The sequence below is a fragment of the Octodon degus genome, unplaced genomic scaffold (genome assembly GCF_000260255.1).
Source record: "Octodon degus isolate 3935 unplaced genomic scaffold, OctDeg1.0 scaffold00080, whole genome shotgun sequence".
Taxonomy (NCBI): domain Eukaryota; kingdom Metazoa; phylum Chordata; class Mammalia; order Rodentia; family Octodontidae; genus Octodon; species Octodon degus.
The window spans coordinates 1,847,616-1,872,307 of NW_004524656.1; the positions used below are offsets into that span (position 1 = coordinate 1,847,616).

The following is a 24,692-nucleotide window of genomic DNA, read 5'->3' on the forward strand; positions in this document are numbered from 1 at the left end:
CTGAAACCAGGAATAAATCCTCACTGCATTACAAAGTTTAGATTAATCATGTTTGTTATCAGAAGACTAAAATACCATTAAATGCCTAATATTTTGCCAAGGTATGTATTCACAATGGAAATTTGCAACTAATACACACAACAGATTATACTAAAAGCTAAGAAATCTGTGGAGTGAAGATTGCTAGAGATAAGATGCCTGATGTCTTCCACAATACCACCCAGCTCCTCTCTGAGTCAGGTATTTGAGTTCAGATAAGATTAGGCTCTGGGTTTAAGATAAAATAAGAGCCACCACTGGTTCCAAACCACATTCCACTAATTTTGCAAATAAATTTATCCTTTAATATGAAGCAAACTGAAAAAGGACAAAATAACTAAATGGTAGAAGAAAAAGACAATAGGAAGACAATGCTGGAATGATGTGGATGTTAGGAGATAGCTGCTTCAGCCGGGCATGGTGGTACACACCTATAATCCCAGCACTCGGGAGGCTGAGGCAGGAGAATCTTTCAGACCAGCCTCAGCTACCAAGTGAGCTCAAGGCCAGCCTGAACTGCATAGTTTTGAGACCCTGTCTCAAAAAATCAAACAAAGGTAACTTCTTCAACAAGGTAAATAAACTGAGAATTTATTTATTTATTTTACTTTATTTATTTCTTGGCAGAACCAAGGATTGAACTCAGGCCCTTGCGCTTGCCAGGGAAGCACTTGTTCCACTGAGCCATCTCGTTGGCCCCCAAACTCAGAATTTTAAATCTGTAAAATAATGAAATATATGTCTTTGTTGTTATATAATATAAAAATTATTTTAGGATTGCTATTCCAAAGATGTATATATATTTGCTTAATTTCTGGTGTTTACCTACTTACGTTATAATTTTAACTTCTAAATTTCCTTGTAATTGTGATTAAGTATCACAAAAACCAAATATTAAGATGTATCTGTATCAGCAGTTAAAAAATAAATAAGTAAAGGTGATACCACAGGAGAAGATGAAGCTCATATAACCCACACTGGAAATTTATCAGCTTACTGCCAAGAGAAGAACTCAAGACTGAATATCATCTATTATTTATTATTTCAGTTACAAAGATACCAAGGACTTTTTTCTCAAAAGGCAAGATACTAAGTATAACTAGCACAGGGGACACAGAGTTAAGACTATTGCTACACTTAAGAACTTTACCCAACTCACAAGTAATAATCATTAAGTATGTTGTACCAAGATAAACTAATGGAGGGGCTGGTGAGATGGCTCAGTGGTCTAAAGCACCTACTTAGAACAAGCTAAGCTAAACAGAAGCACAGGAACCGCGGTTCAATCCTCCAGCACCACATGCCAGCCAGCCCCGCCCCTGGTGGGCTGAACTGGCCACACACACACTAAATAAATTAATTAAAAAAAAAACAAGATAAACTAATGGAGAAGCATGCACTAAACTCCAATAAATCTCTGATTAGTATATACTAAGAGATTTACAAAAATCTGGGGAAAAACTCCACAAAACCTTCACAGAAGTCCATCAGAATAGCAAGGATTATCATTCATCAAAATATTACCATGTGCCAGGTACTCTAGTAAGACATATATGTATTATATATAGTAGCAAAGCTAGTATTTAAACCTAGTCATGTTAGTGTATTCATCAGAACTGCTTATCTTTATTTTTCCTTTTTATATTTTGGTCTTTTGGAGACAGGGTCTCGCTACACAGTTCAGGCTGACCTTGAGCTCACTTTGTAACCTAGGCTGGTCTTCAACTCAAAGGATCCTTTTGCCTCAGCCATCTGGGTGCTGGGATTATGGCTATGTGCTACCACACCTCGCTCAGAACTGATCTGGATTAATCTTCATTCTTCTCAAACTTTATCCTAAACTGTGGGTTTTCCCTCCTCATTGCTTCCTCCTTTGCCCAAAGGATTTACCTCTGTCATGTTCAACTCACACAATTAAGTCCAAGTTGCTTACAGAGCTACCTGCAAATTAAGATAAAATTTCCAATTTTATAATTGCTTATGATGTTTTTATATAGTAAAGTAATAACAGGCCTATATCACATAATGTTTATAATCTTTGTTGTACATTAAATATAGAGTAAAATGAATACATCAAGGTTAAGAAACCTGTCAAAGACTCAGTACAGATCACTGGTAGGGTGTTTGCCTGGCATGTGTGTAACCCTATTTGATCCCCAGCACCACACATACTCTCCCCACCCCCAAACAATCTGTCAGGTCTTCTGAGAGGAAAAGAGACAAGGTGCCTTAAGACTGCAAAATAATAGGTATAATCGATTCTTTGAAGATATCAAAGGTTTATCAACTTATTTTATTTTTAAATTTATTTAATTATTTATGTGTGTGTGTGTGTATGTGTGTGTGTGTGTGTGACCAGCTCAGCCCACCAGGGGGCGGGGCTGGCTGGCATGTGGTGCTGGGGGATTGAACCAGGGTCCCTGTGCTTTGCTAAACTTGTTCTAAGTAGGTGCTTTAGACCACTGAGCCATCTCACCAGCCCTATCAACTTATTTTAAATGTTTATAAAGCTCAACAAGTTCAGATATACCATATTTAGAAATGTATGTTTACAATTATTTAGGGCTGATTTTTCTCCTCGTTTTTAAATTTTGTTATTTGTTTGTTTTTCGTGGTACTGGACATCAAATCCAGGTCCACTCATATGCTAGGCAATCACTCTACCTCTGAGCTACCTCACTAGTCCTCTCATTATAAAACAAAGAATATTCAATGAGCATTACTACTTATAAATTTCTCCAGAAATATTTCAGTTAATAGAGCAATAGGGCAGGTGGCATACACCTGTAATTTGCAGACTGAGACAAAAAAATCACTAACTAGTACACTACCTAGGAAGTTCAAGGCCCACTACAACTCCATAGCAAAATCCTGTCTCAAACCAAAAACAAAATAAAAATAAAGCCTGGAGCAGTGAAATATGACTATAATCTCTGTGCTCTGGAGACTGAGGTGCTGAGTTCCAAGTCAATCAACTGGATTATACAGTGATTTCAAGGCCAGCCTGAACTACATACCAAAACCCCATCTCAAGAAACAAAGCACAAGGGCCCGGGAGATGGGAATAAGCACTTTCCTGGCAAGTGTAAGGACCTGAGTTCAATCCCCAGTTCCGCAAAAAAAAAAAAAAAAAAAAAAAAAAAAAAAAGAAACAAAGCACAGACACATAAGGTGGCACATATCTACAATGTCAGCTACTGAGGCACAAAGACCGCAAGTTAGAAACTAAGGCACGAAAGTCTCATGATTAAAAAAAAAAAAGTTTTAAGTAGAGGACTTATGGGGCTGGGGAGATAGCTCAGTAGTATAAGCACAAGGGTCTGAGTTCATGGTTTCGCCAAAAATAAATAAATAAAAATAAAAAGAGGACTTAATAAAAAGAGGACACATGGGTGTAGGGGCACATGCCTGTAATCCTAGCACTCAGAGGTTGTATTTATTTTATTGTGGCCTAACCCTGTTAGGGCCTTCCTCTTTTGCCAGAACACTGGGAAAGAAGTGGTAACCAACCTGTAACTATGCCCAAAGTGATTTATTCCTTTCACATTAAATCCAATTCTACCTGCACACACACCCAAAACGTAAAACTAAGAGTGCCAAGTGCTAGTCCATCTCCCCTAATTTTATCTTCATTATCAGACTAACTCTGAAAGTTAATGAAAAGAGAAAGTTTCCTACTAGTTTATAGGTCTTGAATATCTTTTTAAAAATCCTTTTTCCTTTGTTTGAGACAGGGTCTCCCTGTGCAGTTCAGGCTGACCTTAAACTCACTTTGTAGCCCAGGCTGGTCTTGAACTCCCAAGGATCCTTTTGCCTCTGTCTCCCAAGTGCTGGGATTATAGGTATGCACCACCACACCCAGCTTGGATGTCTTTAAGAATTTGATGAAAGACTGGATCCTCTGATTTAAAAAGCCCAGAGAAAGGGGGGGTTCTGGGATTCTGGGATAGGAAAAACAAGAAAACTTCAAACCATTTTATACCATCCTTCCAACAACTCCGAAGACATTGTTTTACAGTAAGAGAAACAAATTATCTGTCATTATGCAAGTACATGGCTTGAATTTGAATCCAGACCTGACTAAAATCCATGCTCCTTCCACTACTCTCTGCAGCTCATAAAGCATAAGACCAAAAAAAAAAAAAAAAGAAAGAAAAGAAAAGAATATATGCTTAATACTAAAAAATGAACTCAAGGCAGACTATAGCCTGACAGAATTATGGATCACAAAGGATTGTAAAAGCCATAACATCCTAGGGGCAACCCACTCAGTTCCTCCTTCTGTCCCTCTCTAGGACAGAAGCTTTCTTTCCCTCAATAAATATTATGCTCTTAACCTCTGCCTGTTCCTAAAACTCATTCTTTGGATCTAAAGAACACAAACTCATCCCAGGTACCTTTCAGGTTGGAAATCTCACTTCCCCATATCATCCTAGGTCATCCACCCATCAAACAGAGATTATCTCACAAAGTCTCTTACTCCTTTAGAGTGTATCATAGGCACCAGAAGATGGAAGACATTGATCCATACATGCTGAAAAACAGCTGTTTAATACTCCCCAGAGCCAAATGGAATGCAGAGGGAAGTATCAATTATGACACTATTTTAAAATGAGAAAGATACTGTATGGGGGTTTTTGATTCCCAGAGTGCCTTGTCGGCCCTACCCCTGGGGCGGGCTGAGACAGGTATTGAGACTGGGCATGATGGGGCATGCCTGTAATCCCAGTGCTTAAAACAAGAGAATCACTACGAGTCTGATCTATATAGGAAGATCCTGTAGATCTTGTCCTAAATACATAAAAAACAGAAACATACTGTAAAAAGCAACATGGTGAAAAATCTTATGTTCAGATTTTGTTTGCATTAAGAAACAGTCATACCTAGTTTTGAAATGTAGATGTGAACTACAGAAGAGCTGCAGTTCAGGTGCCTAAGGCACTGACTATCCCAGAGCCTAATAAGGCTGCCCCTCCCTGACCTTTGGAGCTCAAGGACAAGACAGACTTAATCACAGCCTTGCCCGCCATTATTAAATGCAAGGTTAATATTTGTCTTTCTAGTCTAGAGGGTGGGGCTTCTAGACCAGCTTAAATCCAGCCCGCACAGGGCTATGCCCCTCCTTAGCTGAATTCATGCCTGTTTTTCAAGGATAATATCCTTCAAGGAAGTAAACAAACAACTTAGAACTTCCAGAGTTCATGTGCCTTTTTCTCTGTTACCTAAAACAGTTAAGTCAGAACTTAGAAAATCTTTAAATGACCCTGTAAGTACAATGATGTCTTTTAGAGGATTTACTCAGACCTATAAACTATGCTGAAGGGATGTAATGTTAATCTTAAATCAAACTTTGACTTCTAACAAAAGACAGGCAGCACTACAAGTTGCTATTGCATTTGGAGATAAATACTGTTAATTTTAAACAGCCAAAGATAAGATGGCCAGTGGAACTATCTGTTCCTACTGAAGCCCAAGCAGTTCCTACCCAAGACTGCTGCTGTCCTAATAGCCAGGCTGAAGTTTGGAAAAGACATTGTCTTTCAAGTGTGTATTCTTGAGGCAGGGCAGTTCTTAAAAGCTGTCCTCAAGCTCCTGTAGGGCTGCCTGCAGGAGGCCTTAAAACTAAAGAAGTTGTATTTTGTTCAGTGGGCCCCAGATATCTTGACACAAGCTGCAGAAGTTAAAGGGTTTGCAAAAATGAGTTTGTCTCAGTTGATAGAAACTGCTCAGCAAGTGTTTATAGTTGAAAGGCAGATTGATGAGATCATGGGTCTCTGCTTCTCAGCTCAAGAACCCATGTTAACTGCCAATATAAGGAAAAAGCCTATTAGACTTAATAGATGCTCATGCAGATTTGTCAGTAGTTACCCATCTGAGGGCCCCACTGGCAAACCGCAGAGTGCTCTGTTTGCCCTAGGTCTGGCAATTGATGTGCCCCCAGTAATAATAAAGTTAGCTAGATTATTTGAGACAATACCCAATGGCCATAGAAGATAGAGATTCAACCCCAGTTAAGAGATCTCTGCTAATTGACCTACAAAAAGTTCTCACTATTCTTATAATTACAAACTTTAACAGGTTATTACATTCCAGATCCTTTGGCTAATGTCTCAGTAGCTATTCAAGATATTAGATATATAACCAATGGTGAGACATGATGTCCTCTGGACACTATCTTTATCGTCTTTATGGGAATCACTCATGTCTCTTTGATGGAAAATCTTTTACTATATTCATAATTATCCTGTTGATGTTATTTTTTGGTCCACACATATTTGTTTCTTTGGGTTTTTCTCTTCCAGATTTAAAGTTATTCACTACCTATGATACTGCCTACTGTCTAATATTGGTGCTTTATATAGCAAAAAGACATATATTTTTACAGGACAGACACTAGCCACCCTAAGTGTGAATTCCAGCAATCTGACATGCTGTCTTGGCTTAACCATTTAACCTTTCAGTTCATTTTCCTCATCTACAAAATGGAGACAATTGCTACCTCTTAATATTTGTGGTGAAAACAGAAAATATATGCAACCCATTTAGAACAACATTTAGCATGTAAGAGGCTCACAAAATGTTAATCATTATCCTTTCCCAGGTCAGAAGCCCTAGGCATCTTACTCCTCCACAGTAATGCCTTGTACCTAAAGTTATAGATCTTTAATAAATGTGTCCTTTGAAGTCCTGTGAATTTAGAGGTGGAGAAGGAACACTCACTACATTCTGGGCTTTTAATATATAAGTTCTGAATCATTCCACTTAATAAGTACACAGTTCAAGTCCTAGTGATATAGGGGAAATAATATTGATAAAGGGGAATGAAACTCCCAACCTGTGAGGTTATCTGGGATGAGTTTCTGTTCTCTAAAACCAAACAAGTTTTATTTTATTTATTTATTTATTTATTTATTTAGTTTTTAGCAGAACCGGGGATTGAACTCAGGCCCTTCAGCTTGCCAGGGAAGCACTTACTCTATGGAGCCATCTCCCCGGCCCCCAAAGAAGGAATTTTAGAAACAGATGGAGGTTAAGAGCATTTTTTTTTTTTTTTTTTTTTCTTTTGGTGCTGCCAGGGATTGATCTCAGAACCTTGTGCCTGCCAGGCAGGCGCTTATTGTACTGAGCTATCTCCCCAGCCCAAAAGCATATTTATTGGGGAAAGAAAATTTCTGTCTGAGAAGGATAGAAGGGGGGCCGGAGTGGGTTGTCCCCGAGAAGCTGTCCCTTTCAGAGACTTTTTTTTTAAGAGTAAAACCACGTGCTGAGGTGGGTCTAAAGTAGGTAACATGGAAACTCTATTAGGTGGGCATGAAGTGAGACAAAACTATGGTTGACCAATGAGATTACAAACACTAGGAGTGAGGGAGATAGCTCAGTAGAATAAGCACTTGCCTGGCAAGTGCAAGGGCCTGAGCTCAATCCCCGGTACAAAAAAAACCCAACAAACAAGCACCATTTGCTCAGGTAAAATTGATTAAATCAAGGACCAAATGGGGAAGTGAGTCACATAGCAAGTGGGCATAAATGTAGAACAGGAGTTTATCCAGTAGCTAGCTGGTAGCAGTTGGATTAGTGACTCTTCCTGGTTTCCTCAAGGTGATGATCAATCCCAGAGGCTTATCTTTAGGGAGGTGAGCATTTGTTTGATGTTTGGTCTTTAGGTCTAGCCCACAGCAGGAGCATCTGTCTCCCTCACAGTTGCAATGTACCTTGTCCTCCATGCTGTCTCCTTGAGGGCCTAGCCCTGGCTGCCTAAATATTTGTAATTTAGCTGCCTACAACAATGTAACTCTCAATCTGCTAGATGTCAGATACACCAAGTGTGTGTTCCCCAAAATCAAAGAATGAATTTCAACTATTTTTAATTTTTTTTAAATGTATTTAGCACAGGGTCTATAGCATCACTACTAGATTGGGCTCCAGTGATCTTCCTGTTTTCAGCCTCACAAGCACTGGGATTACAGGCACACATCACCACTCCTAGTCTCAATAACAGCTCAGCGCACCCTGCACCCTGCACCCTGGGGGCGGGGTGGGGCTGGCAAGGGCACACAGGGATGGAACCCTGGTTCCCGCATCTGCCTAAGCAGGCACTGTAGTGTGCTAAACTATCTGGCTGGCCCAAAAGAATGAATTTTAAGGAACTGAGGTTAAGAGTAGGAAAAATTTATCGAGGGAGCTCCTGAGACATGAGGGGACCCAAATGTGGACTGCCACAGATCCCACTTGTTTTATAAAGCAAAATAACATGGTCGGTATAAAATCATGAGGTGGGTACAACATGAGTCAAAACTATGATCAATCAACAAGATTACAAATATACAGCCACTTAGGTAATACTGATCCAATGAGGAAGCAGGTCGCACAGCCTGTGCACATGGAAAGAATAAAGACTTTTTAAGGAAGGGTCGATCAGGATGGTCACCCACCTGGCTGACTGATGTCTACCTAGACTTTATTGGACAAGGTGATATCAATTATACTATACTTCAAAAAAAATTATTGCTTATCTCTTAGGGAGGCCTGTAGGCCTAGTCATTCTATCTTTGAGGCTCAGCCTTTGACAGATGCAACTCCAGCCACAATTGCAATCTTCTGCAGTGATTCCCTCAAGGGGCCCAGCCCCATCCGACTGCCTATAATATTCTTACCTACCTTAGCTGTCTATAACATTAGAACACATTTTTTTTTTTTTTTTTTTTTTTTTTTTTGGCGGAACCGGGGATTGAACTCAGGCCCTTGCACTTCTGGCAAGCGCATATTCCACTGCGCCATCTCCCCAGCCCCAAGAACACATTGTGAGCACCAGAAAAGGGTTATTCTGTTATTTTTATGATGCTGATAATCAAACCCATTGTCCAGACCTCAGGAATGCTAGATAAGCACTTTATAAAGTTACTGGGTGAGATTCTCCCAAACCAGTGGACTTAGGCCCCAGTCTACTTTTCAACTAGCTCAATGATTAAAAATCTATGCTCAGAGTTAATTATAAAAATGCAAAATATGGGGCCAGGGTGATGGCTCAGTGGAATAAGCTCTTCCCTGGCAAGCACAAGGGCCTGAGTTCAATCCCTGGTTCTGCAAAAAAAAAAAGCAAAATACAGCATCTCATTAAGAAAGTATAGTTGCAGGGAGGCTTCCACCTGAGTAGGAATAGTACAGATGACCAAATAAAATCAAGTAACCCTTACTACACAACTTCCTAGTACAGGTGGAGTTAAATGTATTTCTAAGGACAATTATACTGTACCAGAAAAAGTTTGCTCTAACTTAACCAGCTTTCTATTTACCCACAATAACATCTGTGATCCCAATTTTTCTAATATAGATAACTCAGAAAACTCTCTTGATGGTTAAATAACAAATTAAAGCACTCTGTGCATTGAAAAAACATTACATAAAACTAGTATCTTGGAGCTAGGCATGATACTACATACCTGTAATTTCAGCAATCTGAGTGGCTGAGGCAGAAGAACCTCAAATTCAAGCCCAGCCTGAGCAATTTAGGAAAACCCTGGCTCAATACGATAAAAGGGCCAGGGATGTAGCACTGTACTAAGGCCTTGGATTCAATGCCCTCCTGTTACTGGCCACTGATGTCCATTTCCTGGTTACTGACCCCATCAAAGGATGCCATTCATTTTAGTAAAAAGGAAATGACTCATTCAAGCCTAACTCTAAGATGAAGGGGCCTATTTGCCTCAAATCACCATCTCACTTTACACAGAATTAGGGTCTTACAGTAAGGAAGAGTGAGGACACACAGTTAATAACACACTTCACACCTGTTTTACCACTTCCAGCCTACTTCAGTTCTTTCCTTGTGGAAACTGGATCCAGCTTCTTGGGGAAGTTGAGGAAAGGAGGGCTGTAAGAGCTGGGCATGGTGGGGCAGGACTAATCCCAGCACTTGAGAAAGGATCACTCCAAATTCCAGACCAGCCCAGATTACAAAGTGAGCTCAAGGACAGCCTGAACTACACAACGAGATCTCATCTCAAAAAAACTCTAACATTCCATATCCTGGTGGTGTTCTACTACAGTAAAAAAAATTCCTCTTGGGAGTAAGGGGGAAGTACCTGTATATAACTCCACAGATTCCAAGTCAGCACAGTACCCAGAAGGCAAAAATGAAACATTCTTTCATACATTAGAATCTGGTTTTAGGCTTTATTTCCTCTGACAAGGTCAAGGTGTCCTCGGTCTTCTGATCGCTTTCCTCACAGGGTCTGGACACCCTCCAAATCCAGCCCTGCTGCTAAAAGTTCTTGTTACGCTAGCTTCTAAAAAATCTGTCTGTTTTTATCTATTAAATAGACGAAGGCGTCCGTCTGAAAAGGCACTGGGGACGTAAGCCAGGTACTGAGAAACGACAAGGCCCCCGTGCCTGCCTCGCACACAGCGCACTGGCTCAGTCGCTCGGTTTTCAACAAAGACTGCACGCTCTGTCGTTTATTTTTTACAGAAGTCAAGACAGGAAAAGCATTATTACCTCATGTTACAGGAAAAAAAAAAAAAAAGGTCAGGATATGTACGTGAAGGACACAGGGATACCGGAACCTAGATCGCCTCACCTTCAAAACAGAAAGGGGAAAAAACGCCAGGCCGCTACTCCCGTTCACGACCACAAACGTGAGGGGGGTGGGGGGCAAACATGGTCGCCGCGGAGAGGGCGCGGCGGGCCGGCTCTGTACGGACTCGACCTTGGGCTTTTCCCGCAGAGTTCACAGCAGAGGCGTCGCCGGAACCCTGAGAGACCGGGCTCTTCAACCTCCGCACCCACGCAGGGCACAGGGGAACCCCGCGGTGGCCTTAAGTGACCCTACCAATGCCGCGGCTGGCACCGCCCACCCACCGGACCCGAGCCGGTCGCAGCCCCAAGCCACGCTAGATACAAAAACGGAGCCCGGCGGGGACCCGAGGACCACCATGCGCGTCGCGGTGGGGGCTGGGGAAGGGGAAATGAGGACTCCGAGTGGGGGAGGGGAGGCTCAACCTTTGCAGCCATTTTGTCCTCGCTCCACTTCCGTCTTCTCTTTCCGGGCACCAAGGGCCCAGACCCCTCCCTTCAAGACGTGCTTACCCAGCCTCGGTTCTGTACTAGCCAAGATCTTAGGTAGCGGAACTTCCATTGGTGGTTTCATAGCGTGCCCGCCCTTCTGTCACCGCCTTCTTCCGTCCCCATCCGCTGGCGTCCTCTGGGGCGCATGCGCAGAAGCTGACGTTTCCCCCTCCCCCACCGGAGGGCTGAGAACTCCCGCGCGCGCGCCTCTCTCGGCCCCACCCTCCCTTTCCCCGGGCAGTTCCGAGAGCTGGGGGGGCGGGGGGAGGCGAGGGGAGCCTGAAAGTTCCAGAACGCTGCGGTGGTGCGTCATCGCGAGAGTGGGCGTGATGAGGGCGGGATGGGGCGAGGCCCGAGGAGTCGATAACGGTTTCTCATTGGGGCTTTAGGAAGCAGCGTGGCGCTCATTGGTCGAGGTGCCAAGACAGGCAGCTGGTGGGGTGGGACCCTTCTGGAAGGTTCTGAGACAGGGTATAAGAGAGGGGGCGCCGGGTGAAAACCGGTCTCATTGAACGCGCCGGTAGGTGAGGGGCTCCTTGTGTGCCGTCTTCGCTAGCACAGCCAGGCCTTTACGCGAGGTAAACTTTCGCATTTTACGTATGGCAGATATTTGGGAAGTAGAGAACCTGGGTCAGAACTGATGCTTTGTCGCAGTGTGGGCTTTGGAGGGAGCGCGCGGTGTCGGTGTGTGTTGGGGGGTACTCTGCGGCGGGTCTTGAGCCAGCTTTGGCTTTTAGTTAAAAGTCTTCCCCAGTGAGCGATAGAATATCTCTGGCGCCGTCCACCGTAGAGCCGAGTTGGGGTGCGCGGGCGTGGGTGGACGCGTGAACAGGGCGGCGCCCCGACCCCAGCTTCCTGACCGCGTGGCTGAAGCAGAGCGTATCGCATCCGCTGAGGCGTGTGAGAAAGTTGGCTCCGCGCGTTACCTGAGCGTCAAGAGAAACCTTCCTTGGCGTGCACCCCGCAGCGGCTTTGGGAGAGTTAAAGAAAGGAGACATGGCCGCGCATGATCCCGGGTTCTAGAAGAGGGCTGGGGGCTCCCAGGGCGGCCACGTGCTCGGCTACGTCGGGCGCTAGAGTTGGCACAGCAACCTAGACTGCAGCGCTGCCTCCCCACCCTCTGCAGTTTACACAGATGAGACTTAGGCCCATGGGTAATCGCCCTATTTCATTTGGACTGTTAGGCTAAAAAAAAAACAAAACCCTATTAAAGCCACTGCCTTTTTCTTTACAGCAACCATGTCGAAAGGACCTGCAGTTGGCATTGATCTTGGCACCACCTACTCCTGTGTGGGTGTCTTCCAGCACGGAAAGGTGGAGATAATTGCTAATGATCAGGGAAATCGAACCACGCCAAGCTATGTAGCTTTCACTGACACGGAGCGACTGATTGGAGATGCCGCAAAAAATCAAGTGGCTATGAACCCCACCAACACAGTTTTTGGTAAGTGCCTAGTTGAAAGGGAAAATTTGGGAAGCTGAGGAAAGGGAAATGGTGAGGAAGCTGAAATTTATTAAGTGGCAAGGGCCGGATGTTAAAACGAGGAAGGTTTTTTTTTTTTTTTCTTGAGCCAGGCATGGCGGCACAGGCCTGTAATCTCAGCATTTAGAGTAGGAGGATCATTCATTTCCAAGTTCGAGGCCAGCCTGAACTTTCCAAAGATAAGACAGATTTGTGGCTTTTTAGTTGGTCTATAGAAACTTACTGTGTTAATAACCTTTTTTGTGTCTAGTAGTTAAAGAAAAGCACCTATGACAATGGGTTTGTTAATTGAGCATGAGGTACTTTTTGCATACTAGGGGACATGCTCTTGTACATTCTGACCCAGAATTCTACCGCTGATATATGTGCCCTTCTCTGGGCTTTATCTGAAGTGTTCACTGCCTAATAATACATTGTACTTGGTGTCTTACAGATGCTAAACGTCTGATTGGACGTAGATTTGATGATGCTGTTGTTCAGTCTGATATGAAGCACTGGCCCTTCATGGTGGTGAATGATGCAGGCAGGCCCAAGGTTCAAGTAGAATACAAAGGAGAGACAAAAAGCTTTTACCCAGAGGAGGTGTCTTCTATGGTGCTGACAAAGATGAAGGAGATTGCAGAAGCTTATCTAGGCAAGGTGAGCTTATGTACATTGATAGTACTATATGCCTGTGTTTTGCGAGGTCAGGAAAAGAATTTCATTTTTTAAAGGTTGTATAAAATCCATTTAGTACTGAAGTTTATATGAATGTACTTGGCAGTATTAAGGATTGTTATTCACAATGGATTTTTCTTTTTAGACTGTTACCAATGCTGTGGTTACTGTGCCAGCTTACTTCAATGACTCTCAGCATCAGGCAACCAAAGATGCTGGAACTATTGCTGGTCTTAACGTACTTAGAATTATCAACGAACCAACTGCTGCTGCTATTGCTTATGGCTTAGACAAAAAGGTATGTACTTTGTACAAAGAAAGCACATGAATAATTTTGAGTTAACAGAATTGTAATAGTGTGTTTTTATGGCAGGTTGGAGCTGAAAGAAATGTGCTGATTTTTGACTTAGGAGGTGGCACTTTTGATGTGTCAATCCTCACTATTGAAGACGGAATCTTTGAAGTGAAATCTACAGCTGGAGACACCCACTTAGGTGGAGAAGATTTTGACAATCGAATGGTCAATCATTTCATTGCTGAGTTCAAGCGCAAGCACAAGAAGGATATCAGTGAGAACAAAAGAGCTGTCCGCCGTTTGCGTACTGCATGTGAGCGAGCTAAGAGAACCCTTTCTTCCAGCACCCAAGCCAGTATTGAGATTGATTCCCTCTATGAAGGAATTGATTTCTACACCTCCATTACTCATGCTCAGTTTGAAGAATTGAATGCTGACCTGTTCCGTGGCACTCTGGACCCTGTGGAGAAGGCTCTTCGAGATGCTAAACTGGACAAGTCTCAGATCCATGATATTGTCCTAGTGGGTGGTTCTACCCGTATCCCCAAGATCCAGAAGCTTTTGCAAGATTTCTTCAATGGAAAAGAATTGAATAAGAGCATCAATCCTGATGAGGCTGTTGCTTATGGTGCAGGTAACAATATTACTGTTAGCAGTAAGACTGTGGGCAATCTTATAGGCCAGTTTGGTTCACTGTGATGATGGATTCCAAAACCATTCGTAGTTTCCACCAGAAATTTTGTGTTGGCTAGTTCCTTCCTTGGATGTCTGAGTGAACCAGAAGTTTAGTGAGGTGACTGGGGGATTGCATTCTGCATGTATCTAAATGTTACTTTTTGTTGTAGCTGTTCAGGCAGCCATTTTATCTGGAGACAAGTCTGAAAACGTCCAAGATTTGCTCCTGTTGGATGTTACTCCTCTTTCTCTTGGTATTGAAACTGCTGGTGGAGTCATGACAGCCCTCATCAAGCACAATACCACCATTCCTACCAAGCAGACCCAGACCTTCACTACCTACTCAGACAACCAGCCTGGCGTGCTCATTCAGGTATTTTTACACTTTTGGCTTGGATTACAGGGGTCAAGATCAGGAGAGGACTGCCCGCTGTGATGATGGAATCCAAAACCATTCGTAGTTTCCACCAGAAGTTTCGTGTTGGCCAGTTCCTTCCTTGGATGTCTGAGCGATCAGTCTTTCCTAGCTGAACTGCACATTAAAGTGTTAAGAAAAAAATTACTAACATGTACTTATTTTCACAAAGGTATATGAAGGTGAGCGAGCCATGACCAAGGATAACAACCTGCTTGGCAAGTTTGAACTCACAGGCATACCTCCCGCACCCCGTGGTGTTCCTCAGATTGAAGTAACTTTTGATATTGATGCCAATGGCATCCTCAATGTTTCTGCAGTCGATAAAAGTACAGGAAAAGAGAACAAGATTACCATCACTAATGATAAGGGTAAGTGAGACTTTGGAAGTGCTGTATGTTGGAATTAGTATAAGCATATCCATTTAGTTCTCACCACAGACCTAGCTGTTGGTCTGTAGGGTCATAGGCACAAACTAGTCTTAACTAGATGTTTTAACTCAGAAACTCAAAAGGTTTTATTTAATTTTTAGGCCGTTTGAGCAAGGAGGACATAGAACGTATGGTCCAGGAAGCAGAGAAGTACAAGGCTGAAGATGAGAAGCAAAGGGACAAAGTGTCCTCCAAGAACTCATTGGAGTCCTATGCTTTCAATATGAAAGCAACAGTTGAAGATGAGAAGCTTCAAGGCAAGATTAATGATGAAGATAAACAAAAGATTCTTGACAAGTGCAATGAGATCATCAACTGGCTGGATAAGAATCAGGTTGGTTTTTCTTGGCTGGGAACTTATCAGTAGACACAACTGGGCTTAATATGAAGGTCACTATGATGAAAGGTCCAAACATTCGCAGTTTCCACCAGAATATTAAGACATGTTGGTAGTTTATACCTTCCTTGGATGTCTGAGTGACTTTGGGATTTTTGTTTAAAAAGGCCTTGTTTAATAGGGTAGTGGGCTTTCTTCATGAATAGTATATGAAAAATGTGAGGTTATGCTCAATCCTGTAAGTCACAGGCACTATATTTAATTTGGTATAAAAACTTTTGTTTTCAGACTGCGGAGAAAGAAGAATTTGAACATCAGCAGAAGGAGCTGGAGAAAGTCTGCAATCCCATCATCACCAAGCTCTACCAGAGTGCAGGTGGCATGCCTGGAGGAATGCCTGGGGGCTTCCCTGGTGGAGGAGCTCCTCCCTCTGGTGGTGCTTCCTCGGGACCCACCATTGAAGAGGTTGATTAAGCCAACTTTAAATAAAAATATAGCATTCTTCCACAACCAATAAAATTGAAGGACCTAAATTTGTAGCAAATTCTGTAGCAGTTAAAGTTGAACTGCTATAGTAAAGTACTGGGCATTCTCAATACTTGAATAATGGAACATGTACACAGGGAAACATAGCATTGCACTTTAAGCACTGTACTATAAGTGAAAATGCAATGTCTTCAATAAATATTTAAATTGGCACCATGTAGTTTGTCTCAGTGACTTGTTTGGTCAGCCTATTCTGTGTAAAACAATGACCAACACTTACCTAGGTACCTGTTCCGTGAGAGCTATGACTGATACGGTTGAAGGGCAGGTGACTTGTCCATTGTTCTGAGGAGTGTTAAAGTTAACATTTGGTTCTTTTCAGTTCACAAAACTGTTGGAAGCCAGTTGTGAATGAGCTACAGATGCAGACATTGGTTCTATATACTTGTACAAATCAGCTGGGTAATGGGTTCATTTTCAGATATACTAAACTGCCACCTAGTGGTCAGGGTGTCACACGAGCAGCGTGATCACAGGCTGTACATAGGAAAAAGTTAACAGTTCCTATTGGATAGCACAGTGCTTAAAGCAGCTTGATCTTAGTGTTGACATTCAGCTAGTTTCCTCTGCATATGCAGTGGAAACAAAGCATTACTACTTAGGTTTGGGAAGTGAGGTCTCTCCAAGAGTTTTGAGAGTAATGGCTTAGTTCTAGGAAAGCCTGGGCAAGTTCTATATTTGACATAGTATTAGTTTTCAGCATTTGCCCTACATGTAGCTTGTTAGTATAGAGGAAGTGGGTTCTAGAGAATTAGGCTTTGTATGGGTAAGTAGCTGAGGACAGGTAAACCCTGGTGCATGAGTAGTGGGCTAGGGTGTAACAGGTATATTGAAGGAAAGGGAAGATGCACTGAGGTAGTTGGAGGGCAGTATTCTATATTGGGATTTTGTGAACTGAGCTAGGCCTACCTCCAAGCTGGCTAAATGGGCAGCCCCACCCAGCCACTGCAGGATATTGGAGAAAGATGAAAATACAGGGGCAGTAACCATTTACCATCAGATTGAATTGGCATGTCATTTTCCTTGATTCTCTGAAAATTAGAAACAAACAGGGTGATGAGTATGGTTGCAGAGATTGAAGCACCTCTTACACAATACCGCTACGCAGATGTAGAGCTGTAAAGATCATTGGCTTCCCAATGTCTAGTTTGCAATAGGCACGTTGTGCGGAGCCTTTTTCAGTTGCAGCTCTTAAGTCCCCCTACACATGCATGTACAGTTGATTGGATCTGGAACCTTTGCCCGGAGTTGTCTCCAACCCTGTTTTGAGAGGTGGTCTCACTGGACTTGTTCTGCCTTTGCTTCCCAGAATGCGTTTACAGGTGACCAGTGTGTGCTTTCAGGCACAGCTCGAAGAGATTTTTCCCTTAATTGGCAGTTCGCATACTTCAGCATACCAGGTGTGGCGTGAGCATAGGTGAAGCTAGAGTTCAGATCAGCCTGAACTACATAGGGAGATCTGTCTCAGTAGGTGCACATAGTTCTTTGTTCAAACAATAGAGTACCTGTGGTGGTCTAGGCCTTAGGCTTTCGATAGGAAAGGCACCTTTCACATTCTGAAGGTTCAGCGAATGGAACTCCGTATTGGGGAGAAGTAGAGAACATTGATGTTTGCTGTTGTAAGGATGTCTTTGTCCACTAGATGGCAGTAGCTAATTATAGACCAGCCACAGGGTGCTTGGATGCAGGGATGGGTTTTGTCAGGTGTTTTTGTATCACAAAGAGACAGCACAACAAATGAGAACAGCCGCACTGCAACTGCAAGTTCCTGTATTTGTGTTCCTGCAGGTCAGCCCCTGTTGGTGCTAGTGAGTACAGGGGCAAAGAGCACAAAAGTGCAGTGGGCAGCCGTGGCAAGAGCCTTTGCTGACACCACTCTGTTACATTCCATGTTACTTCCCTCGCCCCTGATCTGCAGTGCAAGGTGTTGAACCCAGGGCCTTGTGCACACCGTGCGAGTGCTGTACCACCGAGCTCATGAGACTTGATGTGTGTAACTGTTTCATTAAGAAGACCCTGTGCTGTGCACGTTGCTCATTCAATATTTTTAGTTTGTTCAAAGGATTTACTCAGGCCCAAGCAAAATCTCATCCCCATTATTAGCTCTGTGTGTCTCCTGCCTCTTGAGCTTATATCATCAATCTATGTTCTGTCCCAAAAGATAGTCCATTCTGGGCATTTTATATGCATAAAATGGACAAATAGGTGATCATCCCTTCACCTCTGCTGCATTACCTCAGGAAAAAAAAAAAAAATAGGTGATCATTTGTGATTGGCTGCTTTCAGTGTTGTAACATGTCAACTTTTTTTTATTCATGGCAATGGGGTTAGACCAACATCTTTGCCTTTACCTTCATCCCCACATTCGTTTGCTTTTGAGAAAGGGTCTAAGATGCCCAGGCAGGGTTGGAACTTGAATGTCCTCTCGGCCTTTTGCTTTGTTTTGCTTTGCTTTGCTTTTTTTAAATGTACTTGGTTGTTAACAGAGTTTCACCACACAGCTCGGACTCATGCTGTCCTGCTTTCAGCCTCCTTAGTGCTGGGATTACAGGCGTGCACCACCACTCCTGGACTCTGGCAGGCTCAGCCACCCTGGGAGCAGGCCTGGTGCAGCATGTGGTGCTGGGGAAGAGCCTCAGTCCCTGTGCTTTGCGTAAGCTTGCCTGAGCAGGCACTTTAGTTTGCTGAGCTATCTCGCCAGCCCCACTCTCAGCCTTTTTCGAGTGCTGGGATTACAGGCATGATCTGCCATGTCAAGTAGATAGAGGTTCCATGCTCAGGTTGCTTATGGATTTGGTGGGGTTTTTGTTTTTTAAAAAAATCTATTTGTTTAGTTACGTATTTATTTAGTTGGTACGTGGTTTTGCTACACAGCTCAGACTCAGTGATTCTCCAGTCTCAGCCTCCCCAGTGCTAGGATTGCGGGCGTATACTATCATGCCTAGTTTCAGTGGCCAGCTCAGTGCAGGGCCAGTGTGGCGTGTGGTATTGGGGGTCAAACCTGGGTCCTTGCACTGGCGCTTAGACCGCCGAGCTATCTCCTCAGCCCAGGTTTTGGTGTTTTTTGAGACAGTCATTATGTGATCCAAGCTGGCCTTGGACTCACAAGCCTCCTGCCTCAGCCTCCCAGATGGGTGTACACCACCATGCCCAGCTCACACGAGACTGGGCTAAAAAGAAAGCAGGTTGCAAGCAAGTACCACTTGAAAAGACCTTGGAAATGCTCAGCAGAACTTTATTCTGTTTGTTGACTTAGTGTTTCTCATGTTTTCTTTTTAATGAATTTTGGGACAGGGTCTACAGAGTGTACAGGGTCTCACTACATAGATTGGACTGGTAGTGATTCTCCTGTTCTCATTCTCCTACGAGCTGGGACTACAGGTGGGTGCCACTACACCCAGTCTCAGTTGTGGCTTAGCATGCCCCTGGGGTGGACCAGCACGGCATGCCAGGGATCGAACTCTGGCCACTGGGCTCTGCCTAAACAGGCGCTTCAGTCTGCTGAACTATCTGGCCAGCCCTGTTTCTCATGTTTCTATCCAGAGAGACCAGCTCTGTCCAAGTGCATCATTTTAAGCAGATTGTTTCTGAAGCTGTCTACCTGTGAAATGGAGTTAGAATACCTGACCATTCTGTTTGTTATGAGGATGGTAAGCATTTAACTCTGTGCCTACGTTCCCTAATGGTACCATAACAAAGGAATCAAAACTATGCCTCAACAGTTTTGGAGCTGAAGTCTAAGGCAAGCTGTGGGCAACTCTGGGCTCTCTCTGAAGGCTTTAGGGAAGGAACTACCCCTGCCCCACCTTGGCAGCCTCGTTATTGTCACCTGGTTATCTTCCTGTGTGAGTTCAAATTCTCACTGCCTGGGTCCTTTCTCCCAAATGGGCCATTTTATAATGACATGCATCCTAATGCCTTCATTGTAACCTGAGTACCCCTGTAAAAACCCTACATTTAAATAAGGAAGGTCACATCCTGAGGCTCTGGGGGTTAGGAATCCCCTCCCCACTCTTGCCAGGAAATAGAAAGCAAACTGCAGTCCACATACTCCATCTTCAGTGGGCCTAACAAAAAGGCCTTTTAATTGCAGCCTTCCCCTGAAGCTGCTGCCGCAGCAGGCCACCAGCTGTACGTTTCATTTCTCTCCATCCTTCACCCCTCCATTGTCTCTCTAGTTTCCCAAAACAATGTCTAATTCTCTTATTTCCAATGGTTTCCCTGTGGATAGCAGTTTATTTGTCATCAAGTCTCTGATGAAATCTTTAACCATGAAATGTTTAGGCCAATCTGAACAAATAGTGTGTAGCGTTGACATGTCACAGGCTGCCTGTGGCCAGCATTATGTGGTAATTTGGAAGTGAGAGAAGTGATAATATAGGGCCGGGCTTCCTTTGTGAGCTCGCATTAATGCTGAGGCTGCTGCTGTCAATTGACAGCCCATCGATTTGGGCTAATAGTGCATGGAGGGGGCAGAATTGGGGCAAGGTGGGAAATAAAGGTTATTGATGTCTAGTCACCAGGATTCCGGCAGCTTTTAATCTATTATTGCCCTCTTTTAATGCAACTTCTGTGTCAACTGCATTTGCTTCCACCAGCTCTACCTGCTGGGCTGAACTGTGAGGCCAGTGGGATTCCATCCCCAGAGTGGCTCAGAGTTCCCCAGTATTGATTCTTTGATGCTCTGGGGTGTGAATTATAATTATTTCATTAAGCTCTTTAATGGGTATCAACCATGAACCTTCCCTGGTCTGGGCTGGGGAGGCCAGGGCGAGGTCCACATCATTAATCTGTGTTCATCTCGTTGCCACCAATTGTCCTACTCTCGACCCTTATTTTTTTTTCTCCTATTATCGCGTCTAAGGTTTTAGTGGGAAGCAGGTCGATCTACTCCCAGAGAGGAACTAGGAAGAGGACTTGGCTGATTTGGGGAGACTGGAGGGGAGGTCATGGCTGAGCAGATTGCAGAGTTGGCTGTTCACACGACGGGACTAGCTAATCACTCCATCAGACCAGCTTGGCTCAGCTCCCATTTGCCTGTGCAGGGAGGTGATGCAGGAGACATCGGGACAATGCGAGATACTTTGCAGCTGCTTATATTGCTCTGAATCCTATTGTGGCTCAGGAATAGTCCACCCCCTTGCTTAAGTTCTTTGTCACCTAATAGAATGATGAAGCAGACAGAAAGGAGTAGAAAATACTGCCCATACCTTTGCTGTCCTGCATGGGTAGCCAGGAGACGCTGGTAGGCGTTGATTCCACAGCACCCACAGGAGGGGCACAGTCCCAGCCTGAGGACCAAGAAGGCCTCCCTGGAGAAGCCAATGCCTAAGACATCCTGAAGAACGAGTAGGAGAAAGCCAGAGGAAAGAGAAGGGCACACTCACTGGTAGCAACAGCAAAGGCCTGGAAGTGAAGGAGAACATGAGATTTGGGGGACCTCACTAGTTGAGTAAGGGTTCACACTTTACACAGCAAAGACTGTCACCCCTGCCGTTTGGGGACACATCTCATCGGGATGCTTAGCAAAGCTCAAAGAGTCACAGGTGGCATCTCCACCATTCGCCACATGGCTTCCTTTTCGTATTGTAGTTTTCTTTCAGGCCAAGCATGGCTTAGTTCAGGCACTGCACCGCGATTCTTTGACACTTTTCTCACCAAGAACAGAGTCTAACTCCTGTCCCTGTGAACATGTGCTGGCCTTGGCGACTGACCTCTAATGGAGAGTGTAGAGAAGGGTACTGGGGAACCTCTGAGTCCAGATGATGGTCCTCTGGATTTCAGCTTCCCCGTAGGCAGGCTGGTTCCTCTAGGCATCCATGGGGAACGGCCACACAGGGAGACGGGCCTAAGGATCCTCAGCTCTTCTGGCCGATGTGTGGGTCCAAGCCCGGGCCCCAGACCTGTGAGTAAAGAATGAGGCTGAGACTCAGCCCCAGCTCTGTGGAGCACATTCCATGAGACACTAAGGGACAACTGTTTAGCTGCGACTGGTCAACACCCAGGATTGGGAATAAAATAAAAATTACTGACTTTAAATCACCATTTTAGAGGTGTTTATTAGATAGATAGCTAGAGCAGTTACATTTGGCAATTAAGTTTGATTACAAACTTTGTGATTACTAAGCTTTTAGTAAGTCTTAAAAATCAGGGAGTGTGAGTCTTTCAACTTTGTTCTTCTTTATAAGGGTTGTTTTGGCTGTTCTAGATATTTTCCTTTTCCACACATGGAAACTTTGAAAGAATTTTTGTGAAACTAAGTCTTTCAAAACTCAGTTTCTTTCTTTCTTTTCTTTTTTTTTTTTTTTTCCTTTTTCTTTTCTTTTTTTGCAGAACTGGGGATTGAGCTCAGGCCCTTGTGCTTGCCAGGGAAGCGCTTATTCTACTGAGCCATCTCCCAAGCCCCTCTTTCTTTCTTTTTTTAAAAATGTATTTGGTACAGGGTCTCACTACATAGCTCGGACTTGTAGTAATCCTCCTGTTTTCAGCCTCCCCATTATAGGCATGTGCCACCACACCAGGTCTTGGTGGCTGGCTCAGTACACTTGGGGGTGGGGCTGGCATGTGGTATAGGGGATTGAACCCCAGTCCCTGTGCTTGCCAAGCAGGTGCTTAGTCTACTGAGCTTTCTTACCCACCTGCTGTATGCCTTTCTGAAAGTGCCCACTGTGACCAAGGATCTCTGCTGACTAATTGTCCAGAGCGCTGGTGAAAGCTGAGAAGGAGGGTGCAGCAGCGGCAAGGCGAGAGGATCTGAAGTGGCCACCAAGGGCCCATGTGGTAAAGCCTTCTTACTCAGTTTGCTGCTTGGGGACATGGTGCAAACTTTAAGAGATGGGGACTCATTGCCACTTTCTGTCGTTGGTGACCTGACCATGAATTGAAGTCTCGCTGAACCTACTGCCATGATGTGCTGTCCTGCCATAGGCCCAAAGACAAGCTCAACTGATCATGGGTGAAAACTTCCAAAACTATGAGACAAAATAGACTTTTTTTTCCTTTAAATCAATTATCTTAGGTATCTGTTACAGTTTTTAAAGACAAGCTAACACGCCATCCTCACAAATTCCTCTACATTTCCCTCTTAACCTGCCCCTTCTGTTTGGGTTTCCTTTCAGCCTGTCCCCTTGAGTGTGGACTGAGAGCTGTCCTTGCGCGGATGTCTCAACTATTAACTACCAGAGCAACGAGGCTTTGTAGAGTGAGTGAACTGCTTTGCAGAGTGGGCAAGCAAATTCGAGTACCTGGATTAGGCCCTGGCTTTGGGGGAAGAATGAGTGGGGTTCAGTATAAAACTAATTTCCAAAAACCTAGAGCAATGGGGCTGGCGAGATGGCTCAGTGGTCTAAAGCACCTACTTGGAACAAGCTTGGCAAAGCATCAGGGACCGCGGTTCAATCCCCCAGCACCACATGCCAGCCAGCCCTGCCCCCAAGTGGGCTGAGCTGGCCACACACACACACACACAATAAATAAATAAATAAATAAATAAATAAATAAATAAATGTTTAAAAAAAAAAAAAAACCTAGAGCAAGCGGACCATTCAGATCAATGCTAAGAAACACCTGGCATTCCACAAAGCATCATGGTATTATACTGGCTCCAAGAGGTACAAAAATGAGTCATGTAAGACTCCCTGTTCTAAGGAGCCCACAGAGAAGAAATCAATAAAAGATTCTTTTAGGCTGGAAGAAGCACACCATGAGGAGATTGGGATAGCTATTTTTAAGTAAGTGAAGAGCGTGAATATGTTCAGTATTACTCTGGCAGTCAGAACTGGCACTCACGGGTGAGGTGAAGTGACAGAAAGCAGTTTGGGAGGGATGATGCCATTTACTTACTAAGTTATTGTCTCTAGCTCCAGGCCCCCTCTTCTAGACTGCCTGTTGATGCTGGTCTGGGACACTGAAAACCATACTTCTTGCCAAGTGATCCCAGGTGAGTGTCCCTCCCTGTTAGAGGAATCAGAGGGAGACCAGAGCAGGAGGAAGGGTGGAGGACTCGATGGCTGTCACTAACAGCATCACTCAGCAGTGGCCTTTGATCCTGAGGTCAGCCGGCAGCTCTAGTGTCCAGCATACCCAGAGCCAGCATGACTGCGCCACAGAGATGTCCGCACTGGTGAAACCACTTCCTCGGAGGTCTGAATTCCAGCTCTGAGGCTCAGCAACAAGCGAGAGTCAACCCTTCCTCACGGTCTGCATCCCAGCTTTATGGGACCTTCTCTCCAAGCCTAGGGGGGCTGACACCCCCCTCCTCTTTCCTTGGTGTTCCAGCCTTAATGATGCAGACTATTTCTAATGTTCTTTTTTTCTTTTCTTTTTTTTTTTTCTTGCAGCACCGGGAATTGATCTCAGGCCCTTGTGCTTGCCAGGGAAGCAGTTATTCTACTGAGCCATCTCCCCAGCCCTCTAATGTACTTTTTGAGTGATCTTTTCTAGCATTGTCACTCTCCAACAATTTATTTTTTATTTATATTTCTAAAATTGTTTTTATTTTTCTATGTATTTGGTACAGGGTCTACATAGGGTGTACGGGTCTCACCATGTAGCTTGGACTTGTAGTGGCTTTCCTGTTCTCAGCACTGGGATTACAAGTGTACCACCACATCCAGTCTCGATCACCGGCTCAGTGTACACTGGGGGCAGGGCGGGGAGACTGAACCCCAGCTGCTGCACCTTGCCAGAGCAGGTGCTTTAGTCCACTAAGCTATTTGGCCAGTCCTTTTATTTATTTATTTTTTTCAGT

General features: G+C 44.1%; 1 protein-coding gene, 1 long non-coding RNA gene and 2 other non-coding genes across 4 annotated transcripts in view; 3 read left to right on the top strand and 1 right to left on the bottom strand.

The window, feature by feature from the left end:
• Positions 1–11,127, bottom strand: part of LOC111818125 — a 48,095-nt gene extending 36,968 nt beyond the window's left edge. Inside the window, exon 1 of the long non-coding RNA XR_002822189.1 lies at positions 11,039–11,127. This is a non-coding gene — a long non-coding RNA (uncharacterized LOC111818125). The remainder of the gene's footprint in view (positions 1–11,038) is intronic.
• Positions 11,128–11,574: 447 nt separating this feature from the next.
• Positions 11,575–16,100, top strand: Hspa8 (heat shock protein family A (Hsp70) member 8). Its single transcript, XM_004636394.3, has 9 exons — positions 11,575–11,682; positions 12,339–12,548; positions 13,021–13,226; positions 13,390–13,542; positions 13,618–14,173; positions 14,385–14,587; positions 14,802–15,000; positions 15,162–15,394; positions 15,686–16,100. Exons 2-9 carry the CDS (start codon positions 12,344–12,346, stop codon positions 15,869–15,871), a joined length of 1,941 nt encoding a protein of 646 aa, XP_004636451.1. The 5' UTR covers positions 11,575–11,682; positions 12,339–12,343; the 3' UTR covers positions 15,872–16,100.
• On the top strand, positions 14,230–14,315 carry LOC111818136. Its single transcript, XR_002822200.1, has one exon. It is a non-coding gene; the product is annotated as a small nucleolar RNA SNORD14 (small nucleolar RNA).
• Positions 15,452–15,541, top strand: LOC111818135. Its single transcript, XR_002822199.1, has one exon. It is a non-coding gene; the product is annotated as a small nucleolar RNA SNORD14 (small nucleolar RNA).
• Positions 16,101–24,692: the final 8,592 nt, after the last annotated feature.

Bases quoted from the DNA above. Each gene is read 5' to 3' on its own strand.
- Hspa8 (XM_004636394.3), top strand. From the start codon at position 12,344: ATGTCGAAAGGACCTGCAGTTGGCATTGATCTTGGCACCACCTACTCC. The intron at 12,549-13,020 runs GTAAGTGCCTAG...GGTGTCTTACAG, and splicing joins CCCCACCAACACAGTTTTTG to ATGCTAAACGTCTGATTGGA. The intron at 14,588-14,801 runs GTATTTTTACAC...ATTTTCACAAAG, and splicing joins AGCCTGGCGTGCTCATTCAG to GTATATGAAGGTGAGCGAGC.